Source organism: Brachyhypopomus gauderio, unplaced genomic scaffold, assembly GCF_052324685.1.
Source record: "Brachyhypopomus gauderio isolate BG-103 unplaced genomic scaffold, BGAUD_0.2 sc305, whole genome shotgun sequence".
Lineage (NCBI taxonomy): Eukaryota > Metazoa > Chordata > Actinopteri > Gymnotiformes > Hypopomidae > Brachyhypopomus > Brachyhypopomus gauderio.
The window spans coordinates 64019-79174 of NW_027507126.1; the positions used below are offsets into that span (position 1 = coordinate 64019).

General features: G+C 45.7%; 1 protein-coding gene across 1 annotated transcript in view; it reads left to right on the forward strand.

Annotated features, from left to right (window-relative positions):
- slc35f1 (solute carrier family 35 member F1) overlaps positions 1-15156 on the forward strand; it is a 52994-nt gene that overhangs the window by 29649 nt on the left and 8189 nt on the right. The window contains exons 3-7 of the mRNA XM_076995971.1: positions 4770-4897; positions 9696-9855; positions 11273-11429; positions 12770-12822; positions 14925-15079. Coding sequence (XP_076852086.1) covers positions 4770-4897; positions 9696-9855; positions 11273-11429; positions 12770-12822; positions 14925-15079 — 653 coding nt within the window. The remainder of the gene's footprint in view (positions 1-4769; positions 4898-9695; positions 9856-11272; positions 11430-12769; positions 12823-14924; positions 15080-15156) is intronic.

Consider the following 15156-nt stretch of genomic DNA (forward strand, 5'->3'; position numbering starts at 1 on the left):
ATAAAGTACAGCCTCCATGGACGATGTGTTGGTTACCTCACCTGCCTGTTGATGGCTACTCACCACAGCACTGATTAAACCGTGTTTCTGAGGAACCGTCAGGGCTTGGATAGTAAATGGCATTTTAGCACTGAAAACATGTTAATTTTTCATGCTGCCAGTTAGTGTTCCCAGATGTCATTTTGCCTTCATCCTCTGGCATCAGTAATGACCCCTTTGCCAAGCTACATGTTTTTATCATGCTCCGGTGCCGTGTAAAATATGGCTATATAGGCTTCCAAGCAAACGATCAGGGAGCTTGCAAGCATGTGTAATGGTATCTTAGAAAGGCATATATCCCCCTGAGCTCTTTGTCTTATCCCTGAACAGCCTGCTGTAATTGCTGAAAAAGTGTGTGTGTGTGTGTGTGTGTGTGTGTGTGTGTGTGTGTGTGTGTGTGTGTGTGTAAGGATAATCTTCTTATTATTTATTAATCTAGCTTCTGCTTTTACCCAGAGTGTCTCGTCTTCTCATGAGAGTTGTCGTTTCATTCTGACCGATGCTGCTCAGGTGATTATGACAGGATGTTGGGTGGGGCCTTCAGCGGGGGGGGTTGTTCTCTCAGGGGGTTGACCAATTGGCAAATGGGGAATGTCACCTGACGAGTTGAGACTTGATAAATAGCCCAAAAAGTCTGTCCATAAAGACCTCAAAGTGTTTTTTTTTGCAGTATACTTACAGCCTCGCACACCCTGTAAATAATGTACGTTTCAAAAAATGATCTAGCTGAGGTGTATTTTGGACCCTGTGCGTTTCACAGTGGAGATTTCTTCAAAACAGAAAGGGCAGTATGATTGGGTTTGGTCTGTCAGATCCCACCCCCTACTAATGGAGCCACATCTTTGGGCAACTGGAGTTCACTCTGAGGAAGGACTGGGACTGAAACCTGAACGATCTCCTGTATCTCCTGCTGCCGGATGGACAGTGTCTTCCCACACATCTACATTTGTCCTGATCTTTCTCATTACCTTTCAGCCAGTGCAGCTTTGATGAAGGTTCTTGCCCGTGTGCAGGTTAGTCCTCAAGGCCCGTCCTCCGCCTTTAAACTGACAACGGCTCTGATGTATCTGGCAGAAAAAAACACAACCAACCTGACCGAAAATGCAAGGAGGATTCGGGAGGCAAGCTTCTCCTCTTCAGCGCCCTTGGCGAGGAACAAAAGTAGATCCGCCTGCTCTGAGCGATCCAAAGATGTCGTAGAGGGAGAGGAATGTCAGCGGAGCCCGCCGCTCTTCGTCTGTTGAGGAGTCTTCCTCTTTGTCATCTCTCCACTCTGCTTCAGAAACCCCAGCATTGCTTTTGCTGCCTGGATGTTTTTTTTTTTCCTTCTGCTGAAATGACATTTGGCAATGTTTTGCTCAATAAAGTAGAACGTTTCATTCATGTGAAGTGTGAAATGAATCTCCCAAATGTGAAGTTTGGAAACATGAAACGAAAACAAAAGTGTACCAATTGGAACAAAAGCTAACGCAACGACAATGACTGACAATCGGTCAAAGAAACACAAGTGGCTTTTAAAGGGGTAAAAGTAACAACATTACAACCCCCGGGTGATGTGGTGAATGAGACACACCCAAGGGAGGAGTGGCAAGAAACCAAAACAAAGTGCAAACAAAACAAAGTGCAACAAAAGACCAAAAAATAAGCAAAAGCCATGTGCACTGCCACTGTACTCTAACAGATGCTACCAACAGGGGGATTGTGTGTGTGTGTGTGTGTGTGTGTGTGTGTGTGTGTGTGTGTGTGTTGGGGGTACTGTAACATGTCATTTTGTTTCACTTTATGCCCACAAAGACAGAGAAGTTACAAAACCTGTATCCAGCTGGCATGTTGACTTGTAGACAGATTTTGGTGTTGATCGTTTTAAAGAAATGTCGTATTTTTCCCAGCACCGAGTGGCTGTCTCTGTCTCCGTTTCCCTCTCTGGCCCCCCCCCCCAGCGCCACAGCTGTCTGCAGCTCTGGGCTGTTAAGATTTCCACAGTCTTGGGACCCACCACCACCAGCTCACCCATATGTCATCTTTGAAGATGTGTAGGCCGTGCAGCTGCTAGCAGGAAGAGTGGGCACGCGAGGAGCCTCTCGAAAGATCCGCCTTTGAAAGGGATGCTGGGAAAAACGCTGTGGGTTTCATCAGGACAGTTATTTTCTCCACGCTCAACGGCCTCTCGGAATAACATCTTATTTCCCCCGCCTTGCATAAACACCACAAAGACTTAAGCTGGCCACTGTAACAAGCAGCAGAGTAATGTGTCTGCTTATGTTACTGATGAAAGGCCCATGATGTCGCACACAGTTACAGTCTCACAAGTAGAGAGGCAGGTGAGATAATGAGATTGGAGGAGTGCTTGATCTGAGGTGGCAGCTTTTTACAGAGGGATCGCTCTCTGAAAGGACAGGATGTGGTGTTGTTCATGCACCTGAAGGGCTTTGGTCCTGATGTACTCTACTGTCAAAATGCTTTTTCATGTTTGTCATAGTGTACTGATACTGGAAGATCATTGTAGAAGCCTTTTTTTACAGCCGAACTGATCAGCAGTACAATTCTGTATTTAGATGCCTGACAATATAAAGAGTCGACGTTAATCAGTTGAGGTGCATGTCATGCATGTAATGTAGCTCCATAAAGCACCCTGCTTTGGACTTTAACACTTACGGACTTACCAAAGGATTCTCATATGAAAAAGCCCAAAAGAATAAATCCCGAAAGCCTGTTCTTACAGTGGCATTTATTTCAACAGTCTCAGCACACGGGCATTCATGATTGTATGTGAGTGTGTGTGTGTTTGTGTGTGTGTGTATGTGTGAGTGTGTGTGTGAGTGTGTGTGTGTGAGTGTGTGTGTGTTTGTGTGTGTGTGTGAGTGTGTGTGTGAGTGTGTTTGTGTGAGTGTGAGTGTGTGTGTGTGTGTATATGTGTGTGTGTGTGTGTGTGTGTGTGTGTGTGTGTGTGTGTGTGTGTGTGTGAGTGTGTGTGTGTTTGTGTGTGTTTGTGTGTGTGTGTGAGTGTGTGTGTGTTTGTGTGTGTTTGTGTGTGTGTGTGTGTGTGTGTGTGTGTGTGTGTGTGTGGGAGGACAGTGTCAGGGCGTCTGAGCTGGTTTCATTAATGCTCCGTCAAGGCTGTGGCGGGTTTTCTCCTGTCTCTTCGCTCCCAGCAGTAGGTGCTGATCCACTGATCCACACTGGAGTCACATCTCCAGCGCCTATGTGCTCTTGTGCTGTGTTCAGAGAGGATGGATGTAAACGGCTCTTCTCTTCTGAACAGTGCTGCGGTCCTGTTCATGGCACCCGCCATACAGTCATTACACACACTGAAACATCCCACCTGCAATAACACAGTGTTTGATTATGTGTGGCAAAATACATCTCTTGTGCTTGGTGTGTTTAACCTTGATTTTTTGAAGTATTGTTTGCATTTTGGGGAAGTATTTGAATCTGCCAAAGGTCCTGGTGTTTCTTTTTTCAGCGTTCTGCTGTCTTTTGCATGGCTTGCACAGCTGTAGCATCTAAAGTGGTTTGTCCATCTTGCCGCACTGAAAAGTCTTCTCAGCAACGAAGCCAGCAAGCTACACCCTCCTGCCTCTTTCAAACGTGTCTCCCTAGCCTGATCACGGACTCTAGCACTGTGTGTGTGAGAGAAACATTTGCCTTTCCTGCTGGATGGAGATAGAAATAACGTAATAAAACTAGTGCTAGTTTCAAACCCACGTGAACCCAGATGTACTACGTAATAGTAAACTCATAGAATATGAGTCTTCAGTTCTAATTCATTATAGACTGAAATTCCGATGATCTCATCCTGGTTTTTAAGCATACCTGCATGTAAAGTGCCTCGCCACCCTTATTAAGCTGGCTATCACTTCGTTTTTGGACACATGAAATGGATTCTTGGTGAGACGGAAACCCGAGTGTATTTCTGGTGCGTTTATATCTTCCTCACTGCAGTGACTCACATGCTCTGCTGAAGTTCCTCTGATGACTCCACCATGGCCTGAAAGGCAAGCAGGAACTAATTACATTTCATCCCCCATCTACCATCACCACTGTATGCAGGCCGCACTCAACAAAGGGCCGGCGCTGACGTCTTTGTTCTTCTCACGCCCAATTAATGTTCCTCGCCAAATGAGCCCCCCCACCCCCTTCTACTCAATCTTAATCTGAGGGGATTTTTTTTGCCAATTATAATTATAGATTTAAAAAGCCTCCAGAGTTTAGTCCATGTTAGGGTGGCTTTTGCTGCATCAAGTGATTACTGATGACTCCTGGCAGGGAGGAAGTGAATTAAGTCCGGAGGGGTATCTTCGTTTGGGACGAATGCAGGGAGCCTCTGGTTCCTCAGGGGGAAATGGTCATTTTCTTTATCCACTGGTCTGCTAGCTGACCGGCTCTCGCTGTCCACTGTATGGTGTATTTATTGCTAGATGTATGTTTATCTCAGGTTTTGAGATATCTGGTGTTTACCATTAACTGTGGGATTTGCAGAGGTGGAGCTATAATTAGGTATAATCGTGAACTTTGGAGATATAGGCTACCTATTAGAATGGATTTTATCGATAAGGGTGTCAGTGTCTCTGTGTTTCTCATAACACACACAGACACCTGTATATAGTCAAACAGCATCTGACTGGACTTTCACTGAAATGACGTCCTTTTTAGGTACATGACAAAGGATGTATCGCGTGTGCCCCCCAAACACTTACATTTTCGGTATGACTGGTCTTGTTTCTTTGCAGGAGAGGAGAATTTACTGGCAATACTGAAACGCCGCTGGTGGAAGTACATGATCTTGGGCCTGATTGATATTGAGGCCAACTACCTGGTCATTAAAGCCTACCAGTACACCACACTTACCAGCATCCAGGTGAGTCTCATCACTGACTCTGCACCATGACATGGCATGCATTTGAATTGAAGTTTAGTATAGTACAGTTTAGTATGCCAATGAACATATAGATCTCAACCACTGGGCAGATATGACTGTGGTAGGGTGTGTGAGAGAGTTCTTCTCTGGCTCTCCTGGTTGAGGAACATTGTGCTTGTGAGTTCATCTTCATTAATGCACTGTTAGTGATGAAATCAGCTTTTTTCACGGCACATCTAATGGCCCTTGAGGAGCTTGTAATGATGGTTTGAAAGTCCTACAAATATGGTTTGTAGGGTCTTGTTTTTACAGGTCAGTGTAACTGAATTTTCTGGTGCTGGAGGTGTAGACGGTGTGTGTTCACATGCAGGGACGAGTGGTGGTGTCCACATCGATTATGAATAACACTTACACCTTGAGATTTGTCTTTGAGCATTTAGATGGCAAATCTAATTTTGTGTGCACATTTTGTGCACATCGCATTACAAAACCATGGGCATTAATATGGACTCCACCCACTCCCCCACCTTTTAACAGCAGCGACATGTTTCTGTGGGAATTTGCGTCCATTTGGTCAAAAGAGCATTTTGTGAAGTCAGGCCGTGATGTTGGAAGAGAAGACCTAGCTTGCAGTCAGCATTACAATTCATCCCAAAGGTCTTCAGTGGGGCTGAGGTCAGGGCTTTGCGCAAGCTACAGGAGATCCTTCACACCCAACTCTTCGAATATGTGTGCTTTGCATACAGTGGCACACTCATGCTGGAACAGTTCACGGCTTCACCCAAACCCTTGCCGCAAAGTGGGAATGATATAATTGTCTTTACAGTTGTAAATATTTCCAACTGTATATTTCCCTTCACTAGAACTAAAGGACCTAGCCCAAAGTCTGAGGACCAGCTCCACACCATTAATAAATCTTGGGTGTTGTATGCACTTATTTGGCCGTGAAAAGTTGTTTTGAGAAGTTGCTGACATGCAGTTTTAGTGCTGATGTTGTTTCTAGACAGTTCTGAATGTGAGTGACACATTAGAGGGTAGGCGTTTCTTACAAGCTACACGCTTTAGTACTTGGCAGCCCGTACCCTGTGAAGCTGAGGGTGCTTCATGGCTGAGTTGTTGCTTCTAGATGCTTCCGTTTCATGATATTGGTGCTTACGGTTGATCAAGGGCAGAAATGTATTGAACCATTATAGGAGCCTATGACAGTGCTCTTTGTTATCACATATTTTATTGGCAGTATTTATGTATCACATGGCATGGTTGTTTGTTTTAGTTTATATGCCTGTTAGTGATTAGTGCCTGAAACACCTGAACCCAATAATTAGAAGAATATTTATTATCATATCGTATACCTATATGGGGAGGTAGTGAAGAGACTCGTGTCGTGATGAAAATGCCATATTATAATGAGGCAAATATACCTGTGTGACTGAACTAAATCAGCAGTTCATTTAAATGCTACATTTAGTAGGATATTTTTGAAAGCAAGTTTCTCCAAATGACCTCAGACTGTTTCAGTGGTTTATCACTTGAGCCTGTAGTGGAGCCCACTATCAGATACAAGGACCCGATGATGCTTGCTCCCAGTGGTCTATCAGAAATCGCCTGTGTGTGTGTGTGTGTGTGTGTGTATGTGTGTTTAGGCCAGTTGGGTCAGTGGCAGCTCACATGTCAAGAGTGCACTCTGATCTCTCCTAATGCTCTACAGACTGCTAGACAGGCTGTAAGGTGCTGGCAGCCATCGAGGGCTCCAGGCCTCTGTTTCCATAACGAGGAATGTAATTTACACTCTGTGCTGGAGCAGGCGTGTTGTGTTCGCTGACAGAGCTTCGCTGGAGCACTACTGAGGGGACCGCATAGCTCACTAAGTTGACAAGCTAACGTACGACGTGGACGCCAACCCCGGGAGACGCCTCACTTATCCTCCTGTGGACACTCAAACCAGGAAGAACGAGGAAGTCTTAATTATGTATCACAGTAACAAACAGATGCTTCTTTAATGAAGAAATATATATTTAGCTTCACACATTTAACATAAGAGTCTAGTATTAGTCAACCAATCCAAATATTCTGTTGTCAACAGAATATAACATGGTGTCTGGTGAACAGTACAAGTTTGTTGGGTCAGTGCAGATGAATGAAGAAGAGAAATCTTGACTATCGACCAAAGGAGACAAATTGGCCTCAAGCTCTGTCATAACTGTTTGCAACTGATATGCAAGGGACGGTGTGAACAAGCTGGTATATGTCCAACTCTTGGTTAGCCAGGAATGCTATCCAGAGTAACAGGACAGCGTGCTTCTCATGAGGCTATTTGCTAGTTCTCTGATGAAGGTACCAGATAGGAGAGAGAATGTGAGTCTGTTCCCTTTCTCTTCTTGTAAAGGAAAGTTTTCCCCACTTCCTGATCTTGCCAACGTCTTTACAAATTCCCACAAGGTTTAGGAGGAGAAGAAGCACAACATATCATAATGCTTTTTATTCAAATTTTAACAAGGTTGGACAGCAGCTCATTAATATTAATAGGCAGGCACGAGGAGCCGCATGCAGATACTGCACCATAAAAGATTTGCAAATTAAGAGCTGATTAGTTGTTATGGATGGTCATGGAGGTAGGCTGAGGAGCAGAATGCAGAGTGTGACGGCCCTTTCTGGTTGTGAATGTCTCTCTCTCTCTCTCTCTCTCTCTCTCTCTCTCTCTCTCTCTTTGTCTGTTTCTCTCTTTCTCAATAGCCCAGTTTCCATCCAAGCATTTCGCAAATATTATGTGCATTTACAAAATTTCAGCAGGAAAAAATTGCGAATTAAGATTTGCTTCCATCCACTACAGTTATGCGAAGAAACTTTAGATGGCGTAGGCCGCTGAGATTAGGGGCGGCATCGGAACAAGCCAAACGGAGAGATTTCGTTCAGTCTTACAGCTTAATACCTCATTGTTTATTCAAAAAACCCTTTTCTTTAGCATTTTCCTTTAATGATATTCTAATTTTCCCATATTATCTTACTGTAAAACTGTTTTTGCAATATTTGTTTTGTTTGTTAAATTTTTTTTTCAAATTTTATAATTTTATAAAAACTTGGTGGATGGAAAACCCATAATTCTTTAGCTGGCACCTCACATCCTGCACTTTTATTTAGACTCCACGCACGAATTTTATAAAAAACCTTGTGATAGGTATATCATGAAAAGCTGGGAGTATGAGCTTCAATAAGCAGACTGCAGGAGTACTGAGGCAGCCATTAAATGCTCTCACCTTTGCCACAATGACCTCTGTAAGCTGGTGGGAGTCGTACAGAATTCATGTCTGGGACTGAAGTCCAAAAAAATGGCCCTAGAAGCACCACAATCATTTCCTCATCATTCACTGCTCAGCTGCCCTTTGACAATAATGAAATACTGCCCTCAATAAAGCGTCTGCTTCCTGTTTCAGTAAATCGGTCGTTTTAGATATTTCACGGCTTCCTTCCCAACCCGGGCAACCCCTGACACCAGCCTCCCACTGAGGGGTCCGACTGGCACTGAATGAACTATTATTAATGGATTAAGGGCAGTGACTCACTGTTCAGGCATCTCTTTAACACGTTCCTCCAGCCTGCTCGGACGTTCAGTGGAGGAGCCTTGCATCTCAGCGCACAGGGGCCGCTATGACTCCGTGGTTCTGCTGTTGCGACTGGCCAGTTATTTGTTCAGAACTAGGGCTGAACGATTAATTGCATTTGCGATAATCTCGCGATATTTTAAAAGTGTAACTCCTTATGGATATAATTGGAACGCTGAAATAACTCTGGCAGTAACGGAGTTCATAGTAAAATACATGATGCCCATTAATATAGTGAACAAGCCCGGCTTCATGGCTTTGTTAAACACACTAGATATGCGCTACCAAATGCCCTCACGCACATATTTAAGCCACGTTGCTATACCTGCAGGGTTGCCAACTCTCACGCATTGAGCGTCTTAGACTGAAAAGTTACTAGTTCGCTCTGGCGACAACCACAGGCGATCGATCAATCACGATATAATAATAACAGCCCCCCCCCCCAACAAATTACGTTCGCCACCCACTCCAGGTTCAAGTCTCACTCCAAGCGATCTTGAAAAGTTGGAAACCCTGTATATGAGCTGTATAAAAAAATGCGAAAAATCGCATTTTAAATCGCAATCGCGAATTATAGATAAAAAATTGCAATTCGATTATTTTCCAAAATCGTTCAGCCCTATTCAGAACTCATTCTCAATTCGTCCTTGAGGGGGTTGGGGTGCTTGGTGGTGGCCTCTCAGGGTCCCTGTCTCCTCTCAGAATGCCTCTGTGAATGTAAAGGTCCATCCCTGTGTGCCTGCCTAACTCTCTCTCTCTCTCTCTCTCTCTCTTAACCAGCACAATCTCTCTCAATATTAGGAGATGCGCATTTCATAATTGGACGAGTGACATTTGTTTAGGATCAGCATAATGAATGTCACGTTCAGCAGCACATTGAGAAAAAAAATAATCCATAGTTTAGGTTGTGCATTTTACAGTGGTGACCGTGACCTTTTCGTAATGGCCAAAACGTTTGGCTGTGGCGCTGCTGATAATCGGTGAGCAGAAGGATCTCTTGAAGTCCGCGGCCGGTGGGCTGTGGAACCAGTAGCCTGTGTTGTGTGTTGCAAAGACAGTAATCTGTTTGTTAAAGGCAGGTGTCTGCGTTTTGAAGGGAGAAGTTTGTGTTTTAGAGCCAATAGTCTGTGGCTAATGTGCTGTGGGGTGGCCTCTCTCTCTCTCTCTCTCTCTCTCTCTCTCTCTCCCTCTCTCTCCAGCTGTTGGACTGCTTCGTCATCCCCGTGGCCCTGTTACTGTCCTGGTTCTTCCTGCTGGTGAGGTATAAGGTGGTGCACTTTGTGGGCGTGGGCGTGTGTCTGCTCGGCATGGGCTGCATGGTGGGAGCGGACGTGTTAGTTGGACGACAGCAGGGCCTGGGTGAGGCTCAGCAACACACACACACACACACACACACACACACACACACACACACACACACACACACTCACAGAGAGATGCACACACTTACATACAAACACAGAGCATATACACAGGGTTGGTTAACACTTCCAGCTCCTCAGAAGTATTCCAGCAACACATGAGTCACACACACACACACACACGCACGCACGCACGCACGCACGCACACACACACACACACACACACCCACACACACACACACACACACACACACACACACACACACACACACACACACACACACTCCTGTGCTCCCCTGTGTGGGGTGGCATTTCATACACAGCCATCATCTGTGACTTTTAGAGCAGTTCAGCATTATCCAATCCTGCCAGCTTAGTGAGCGCGCTGGGGAAAGTTCAAATATTTGCATTAAATATGAATGAAAGGCGGGGCCTCCTCTATAGAACATATAACACGCTCATCTTATGGCCCAGGGTTTCCTGAAAGGCGGAGGAAAGCCTGCATAATACTCATCTTTATCAGAATTTGTATAAAAAATAATCTATGTTGTTTAATAGTTAAGCTTCCAGACTTCACCGTTCCACAGATTTGAACAGCAAACTCAGGCAATTCACTGAAAGGTAGTGAGGGATTTGCTTTGCTGTGTGATTTGCTTTATCCCAGTAAAAGCAGTGTTTAATTGGTGAAGCTTATCTGTGGAAACATTAACTTTTTGCACATTAAAAAAGCAATTGAAACCTGTCTGAGAAACAGTTCTGTGGCATGCAGTGTAGGCCATACATATGTGGACGTCTGCACTTTTTACTCTATACTCCTGGATGAGAAATGAAAAGATGTCTATTAAATCAAAGTGTAGACCATCAGCACTAAATTCACATTAAATTCATATTCACAGCATTACATTCACATTAACTACACAGATCCATATGGGTGAATCCCAAAGGAACTGAAGCCTTTTTATTTGTATACCTTCTGATTAAGATCAAATTCTTGGTTGCTCAGCTGTTTTTTTCCAATTCTAGAGTTGGCTAAATGAAGGCTAGACTTGACTAAAAGTGTAGAGTTGGCTAATATTTTTTAAATGAAATATTTCCTTGATTTATTTAATGTTTGTAGCAAAATATCACCATGTTGATTCCTATTATGACCACAAAAGTGACAGTGCTACTAAAAATATCTAAAAAAAAACCAGTCAGAGACATCGCCAACATCTGTCTGGTATAAATGCTGGCACTGAGAGAACAACGTGGCAAAGACTTCAAAACAGAAATACGAGGTGATGGTTTGCTGCCATAACAAACAAACCAAAAAATACCATATTCAACCATATTCAAAAAGTAGTAACCAGCAAAGTCAGGTGAGTGCATCTATTCTCTTGACCCTAATTCCAACGTGAAGTCCATCTCCTGCCAGGTGACCACAAGCTGCTGGGGGATCTTCTGGTGCTGGCCGGCGCCACGCTCTACGGCATCTCCAACGTGTGTGAGGAGTTCATCGTGAAGAACCTGAGCCGGGTCGAGTTCCTGGGCATGATAGGCCTCTTCGGGTCCTTCTTCAGTGGCATTCAGCTGTGAGTGCAACATATGCAGATTTGGCCACGCCCCCTGCGTTATGGCCACACCCACTGCACTACGGGCACACCCACCCCTGCGTTATGGCCACACCCATTGCACTATGGCTGCATCATACGGACAGAGACACTTAATTATGGTCCAATCGCTACACCCTGCATGCCTAGTATATGTAAATATGCCATGGCATGATTCGCTTAGACATGGTAAGTCATGCGAATGGCGAAACCCGCTCATTTGCTTAAATAATGTATATTACGCAGCCATCAGCACCACAGAGAAACAACAGCGCACAACACTTGTGTTCTCCCATCTAGCATGAGCTCTAGCATATCGTTCCCCCTAAGCGCTGTTTTGGAGAGCCATTTGGAGTGCTTCATGTTCCCCGGTGGCTTACACGCGGGCTAATACGGTCCACTCACCAGACGAGCTGCAGCGGCCCCTGGGCGGCGTGAGGTCACCAGTGCAGCTCCTGTTGGTTTCCTGTTCGAGGACGCCCCCCCCCCTCCCCTCCCCACTCCCCCACCACCACGCGCTCCTGTTTCTGCTGCGGCCAGCTGGCCTGCTCTGGAACTGGCTGGAGATATCTCCCCGGCCTCCGAGCCAACTGGAAACGCGTTCCTCCCCTTGCTCGCTCGGCCCGTATGCCAGTGCCTGCCATTTGGACCCACTCCTTCCCACAGAAAGCTCCCAGCAGCCCGCGGCGAAGACGAGCCCGGCCAGCCGCACGCACACGCATACACACGCGCAGACGTCTATATTCCTGCTATATTTAAACAAAACCCAAGCTAGGCTGTCTGCCCGTGTCAGCCGCTTGCATCTCTGTCGCAATTACACGCAAGCGTGCATCAGCATCGCCATGGAGATCATTATAGAACCCGCCTCCCCCTCCCAGCAGATCTCGGTCCGGCCCCTAATGACCAGGAATGGGTAGCGAGACGTGATCCTGCCGTGTGTGTGTGAGTGTGTGAGTGCTCTTTCTACCACCGCTGGCTGATCACACCATAACCTTGGCGACGTATAGTCGGCTCAGGCCCGTGACGCCCCTCCAGAGAGCATGCGGTGCCGGGTCAGATCGTTCCTCACACTGCCGCGGTCAGGAGTGGAGCGGGGGCCGTGGTCCGCTAGCGGACGGTTAGTGGCGGAATAACCCGGAATGTTCCGGTCACCCGGAACGATGGGTGACACCGTGTGGCGTATCGCAGGTGACCTGCCCGTCAGAGTGATGCGTGCTGCCCGGGCTCCTGAGCCCGTGCTATTTTTCGGTTTCTGTCCTCCGCCGCCCCCGCTCAGCTCGCTGTGTGGCTGACTGGGCTTTTCCTTTTTTCTGTGTTTTCAGAGCCATCATGGAGCACAAGGAGCTGCTGAAAGTACACTGGGACTGGCAGATAGGTAAGACACCGACGTTCACCCGCACCGCTCCGACTCACAACGGGACAGCCGCAGGAACCGAGGGGGCCGATAGGGGGCGGGACTAATTAAAAGGCACTCGTGTAGATAAGCTATGCTAAGAGAGGCATGAGACGGGCTGGAACTCGGAACGAATTTCCTGTTTGGCCTCCCGAAATGCCAAAATCAGCACTTTGCTAACGTATGGTAGTTTACGATGATAGATGGTGGCTGACTGAGATGCCGTCCCCTCCACAGTCAGCCAGGTCGATGAGTTCACACTCGGCCCCTGGGCCATGGCTCGGGGTGTGGTTCTGGAGCAGGGGCGGACCACGCCAAAGACAGCATGTGGGCCGTGTCTCCGAGGAGACGGACTTGTCACGGGGACAATAGTCAGTCTGGAGTTGCTTGGGGTGGTGGGGGGGGGAGGTGTGGGGGGGTGAGTGGGCGTCATTAACTGTCACTGCCATAGCAAATGTAGCACCCTGTGGCAGAAGAAAAGATGTCACCAGCCAAGACTGGGCTGCCCTAGAAAAAGGACTTGAAATAGGACTTGATCTTTCTCATTCTTGCTTTACTTTACTGATGGTAAAGCAAGATACCTTCTGAGCAGCTTAAATTTCACATTGTGTCCGTGAGTATAACAGAGAAACTTTAGATCTATGAATGATTATTGAATGGTCGCAATGGAAAAACTCTCCTGCTGCAAGGGTACAATAACCTGGAGGCCCATTCGTTTATCCCAAAAAGTTCAGGGCCTGCAGTGAGGGAAAAGGTGGCAGATACAGGCCCCGCCTACAGAGGGTGGCAGAGGGAAGCCCCGCCTACAGCTCGTAGGAGGGTGTTTACATGAGAGAGAGAGAACGCTTCCTCGGTTCCACTGCCACAAATGTACCGATCATCATAATGCCGCTCTCGGAGACAGCGCCCTGGAATGTGTTTAAATTTGTCGTCATTAGCACCAACTAATTATAAAATTCTCCTGAATATTCATGATATTCAAATGCATGTGCTGATGTCTTCTTAGCAGACTCCCATGATGTTAAGGCCTAAAATTGCATATACAGTGTAACTTGTGTTGTGAGTGGCTTTCAGTGCTTTTGGATCTCCAGACATAAGAGTACACGAGCCATTTAAATAAGTCCCAAATCCACTCAAGCTCCAGGGTCACGATCAGAATATTTTGGCCACGTTACAGGAGTTTATGTTTAATCTGAGGTTATCATAGAACACATGCACAACACATGCTTTTCATTGTGCTTCAAAATCTTATAAAAATCATAAAATCATGATAAAACAAACAGCAAAAAGTGTAATCCACCCATACCCCTACCCATCAGTCCTTTTAAGAGTTTAAAAGTAGTTTCCCAGGCGTTGTATAAAACTTGTCATGTAGTACTGTCTTAAGATTAGAGTGTTGGTTCAGAGGAATTGATTTCTTTGAACCTACAAGGGATCCTTTAAGGAATTATGTGAAGTAAATATTACAGTATTTCATTTTTGGTTCAGTTGAGTACATAGTGGGTAAAATCTACATACATGCAAGAAGAAAAAGAAGAAAGACAGAAGCACTTCAGTAGATTCCCAACTGTATTATGTAACTAAGGTGAATCAGGAAACTGCTGTAGTGAAATGGCTGACAAGTGGTGTTTACGTGTTGGTTTCAAAGCAAATTCGTGATATCTGCTCTATTCTGTCACGTCTTCATCCTCAGAGTAAAATTCATTGTGCACATTTTAAAAATTAATGGTTTGAGAACACATGCAGAAAATTATATTACTTGCTGACACTCCAATCCAATTATGTGTGTGCTGAACTGGAACTGAGCAGAAATAGTCCATGACTCTGTGAAACGACTCCTTTGTCCTGTGAAACGACTCCTCTGTCTTTCATGACTTTACAGACATTTATTTTTCTCTCCTCATCAGATGACTGTCACAACTTACAATCTATTTTTTGTCTTCCTTTACTTTCAAAACCCAAACAAATGTCATTATTTAATCAGATGTTCCACAGAGATGCAGAAAAGTTCTTATTAATTTAACCATAACTGCGTGTGTAACTGTGTGTGTAACTGCGTGTGTGTGCTCTGTGCCTGTCTGTAGGGCTACTCTACATTGGCTTCAGCGCCTGCATGTTTGGTCTGTACAGCTTCATGCCGGTCGTGATCAAACGGACCAGCGCCACAGCAGTGAATCTCTCCCTGCTCACCGCCGACCTCTACAGCCTCTTCTGTGGCCTCTTCCTGTTCCAGTACAAGGTGAGGATGATCTTTCTGCGCTCTCTGTCTCTCTCTATTGTGTGTGTGTGTGTGTGTGAACAAAGGGATGGTTTTGT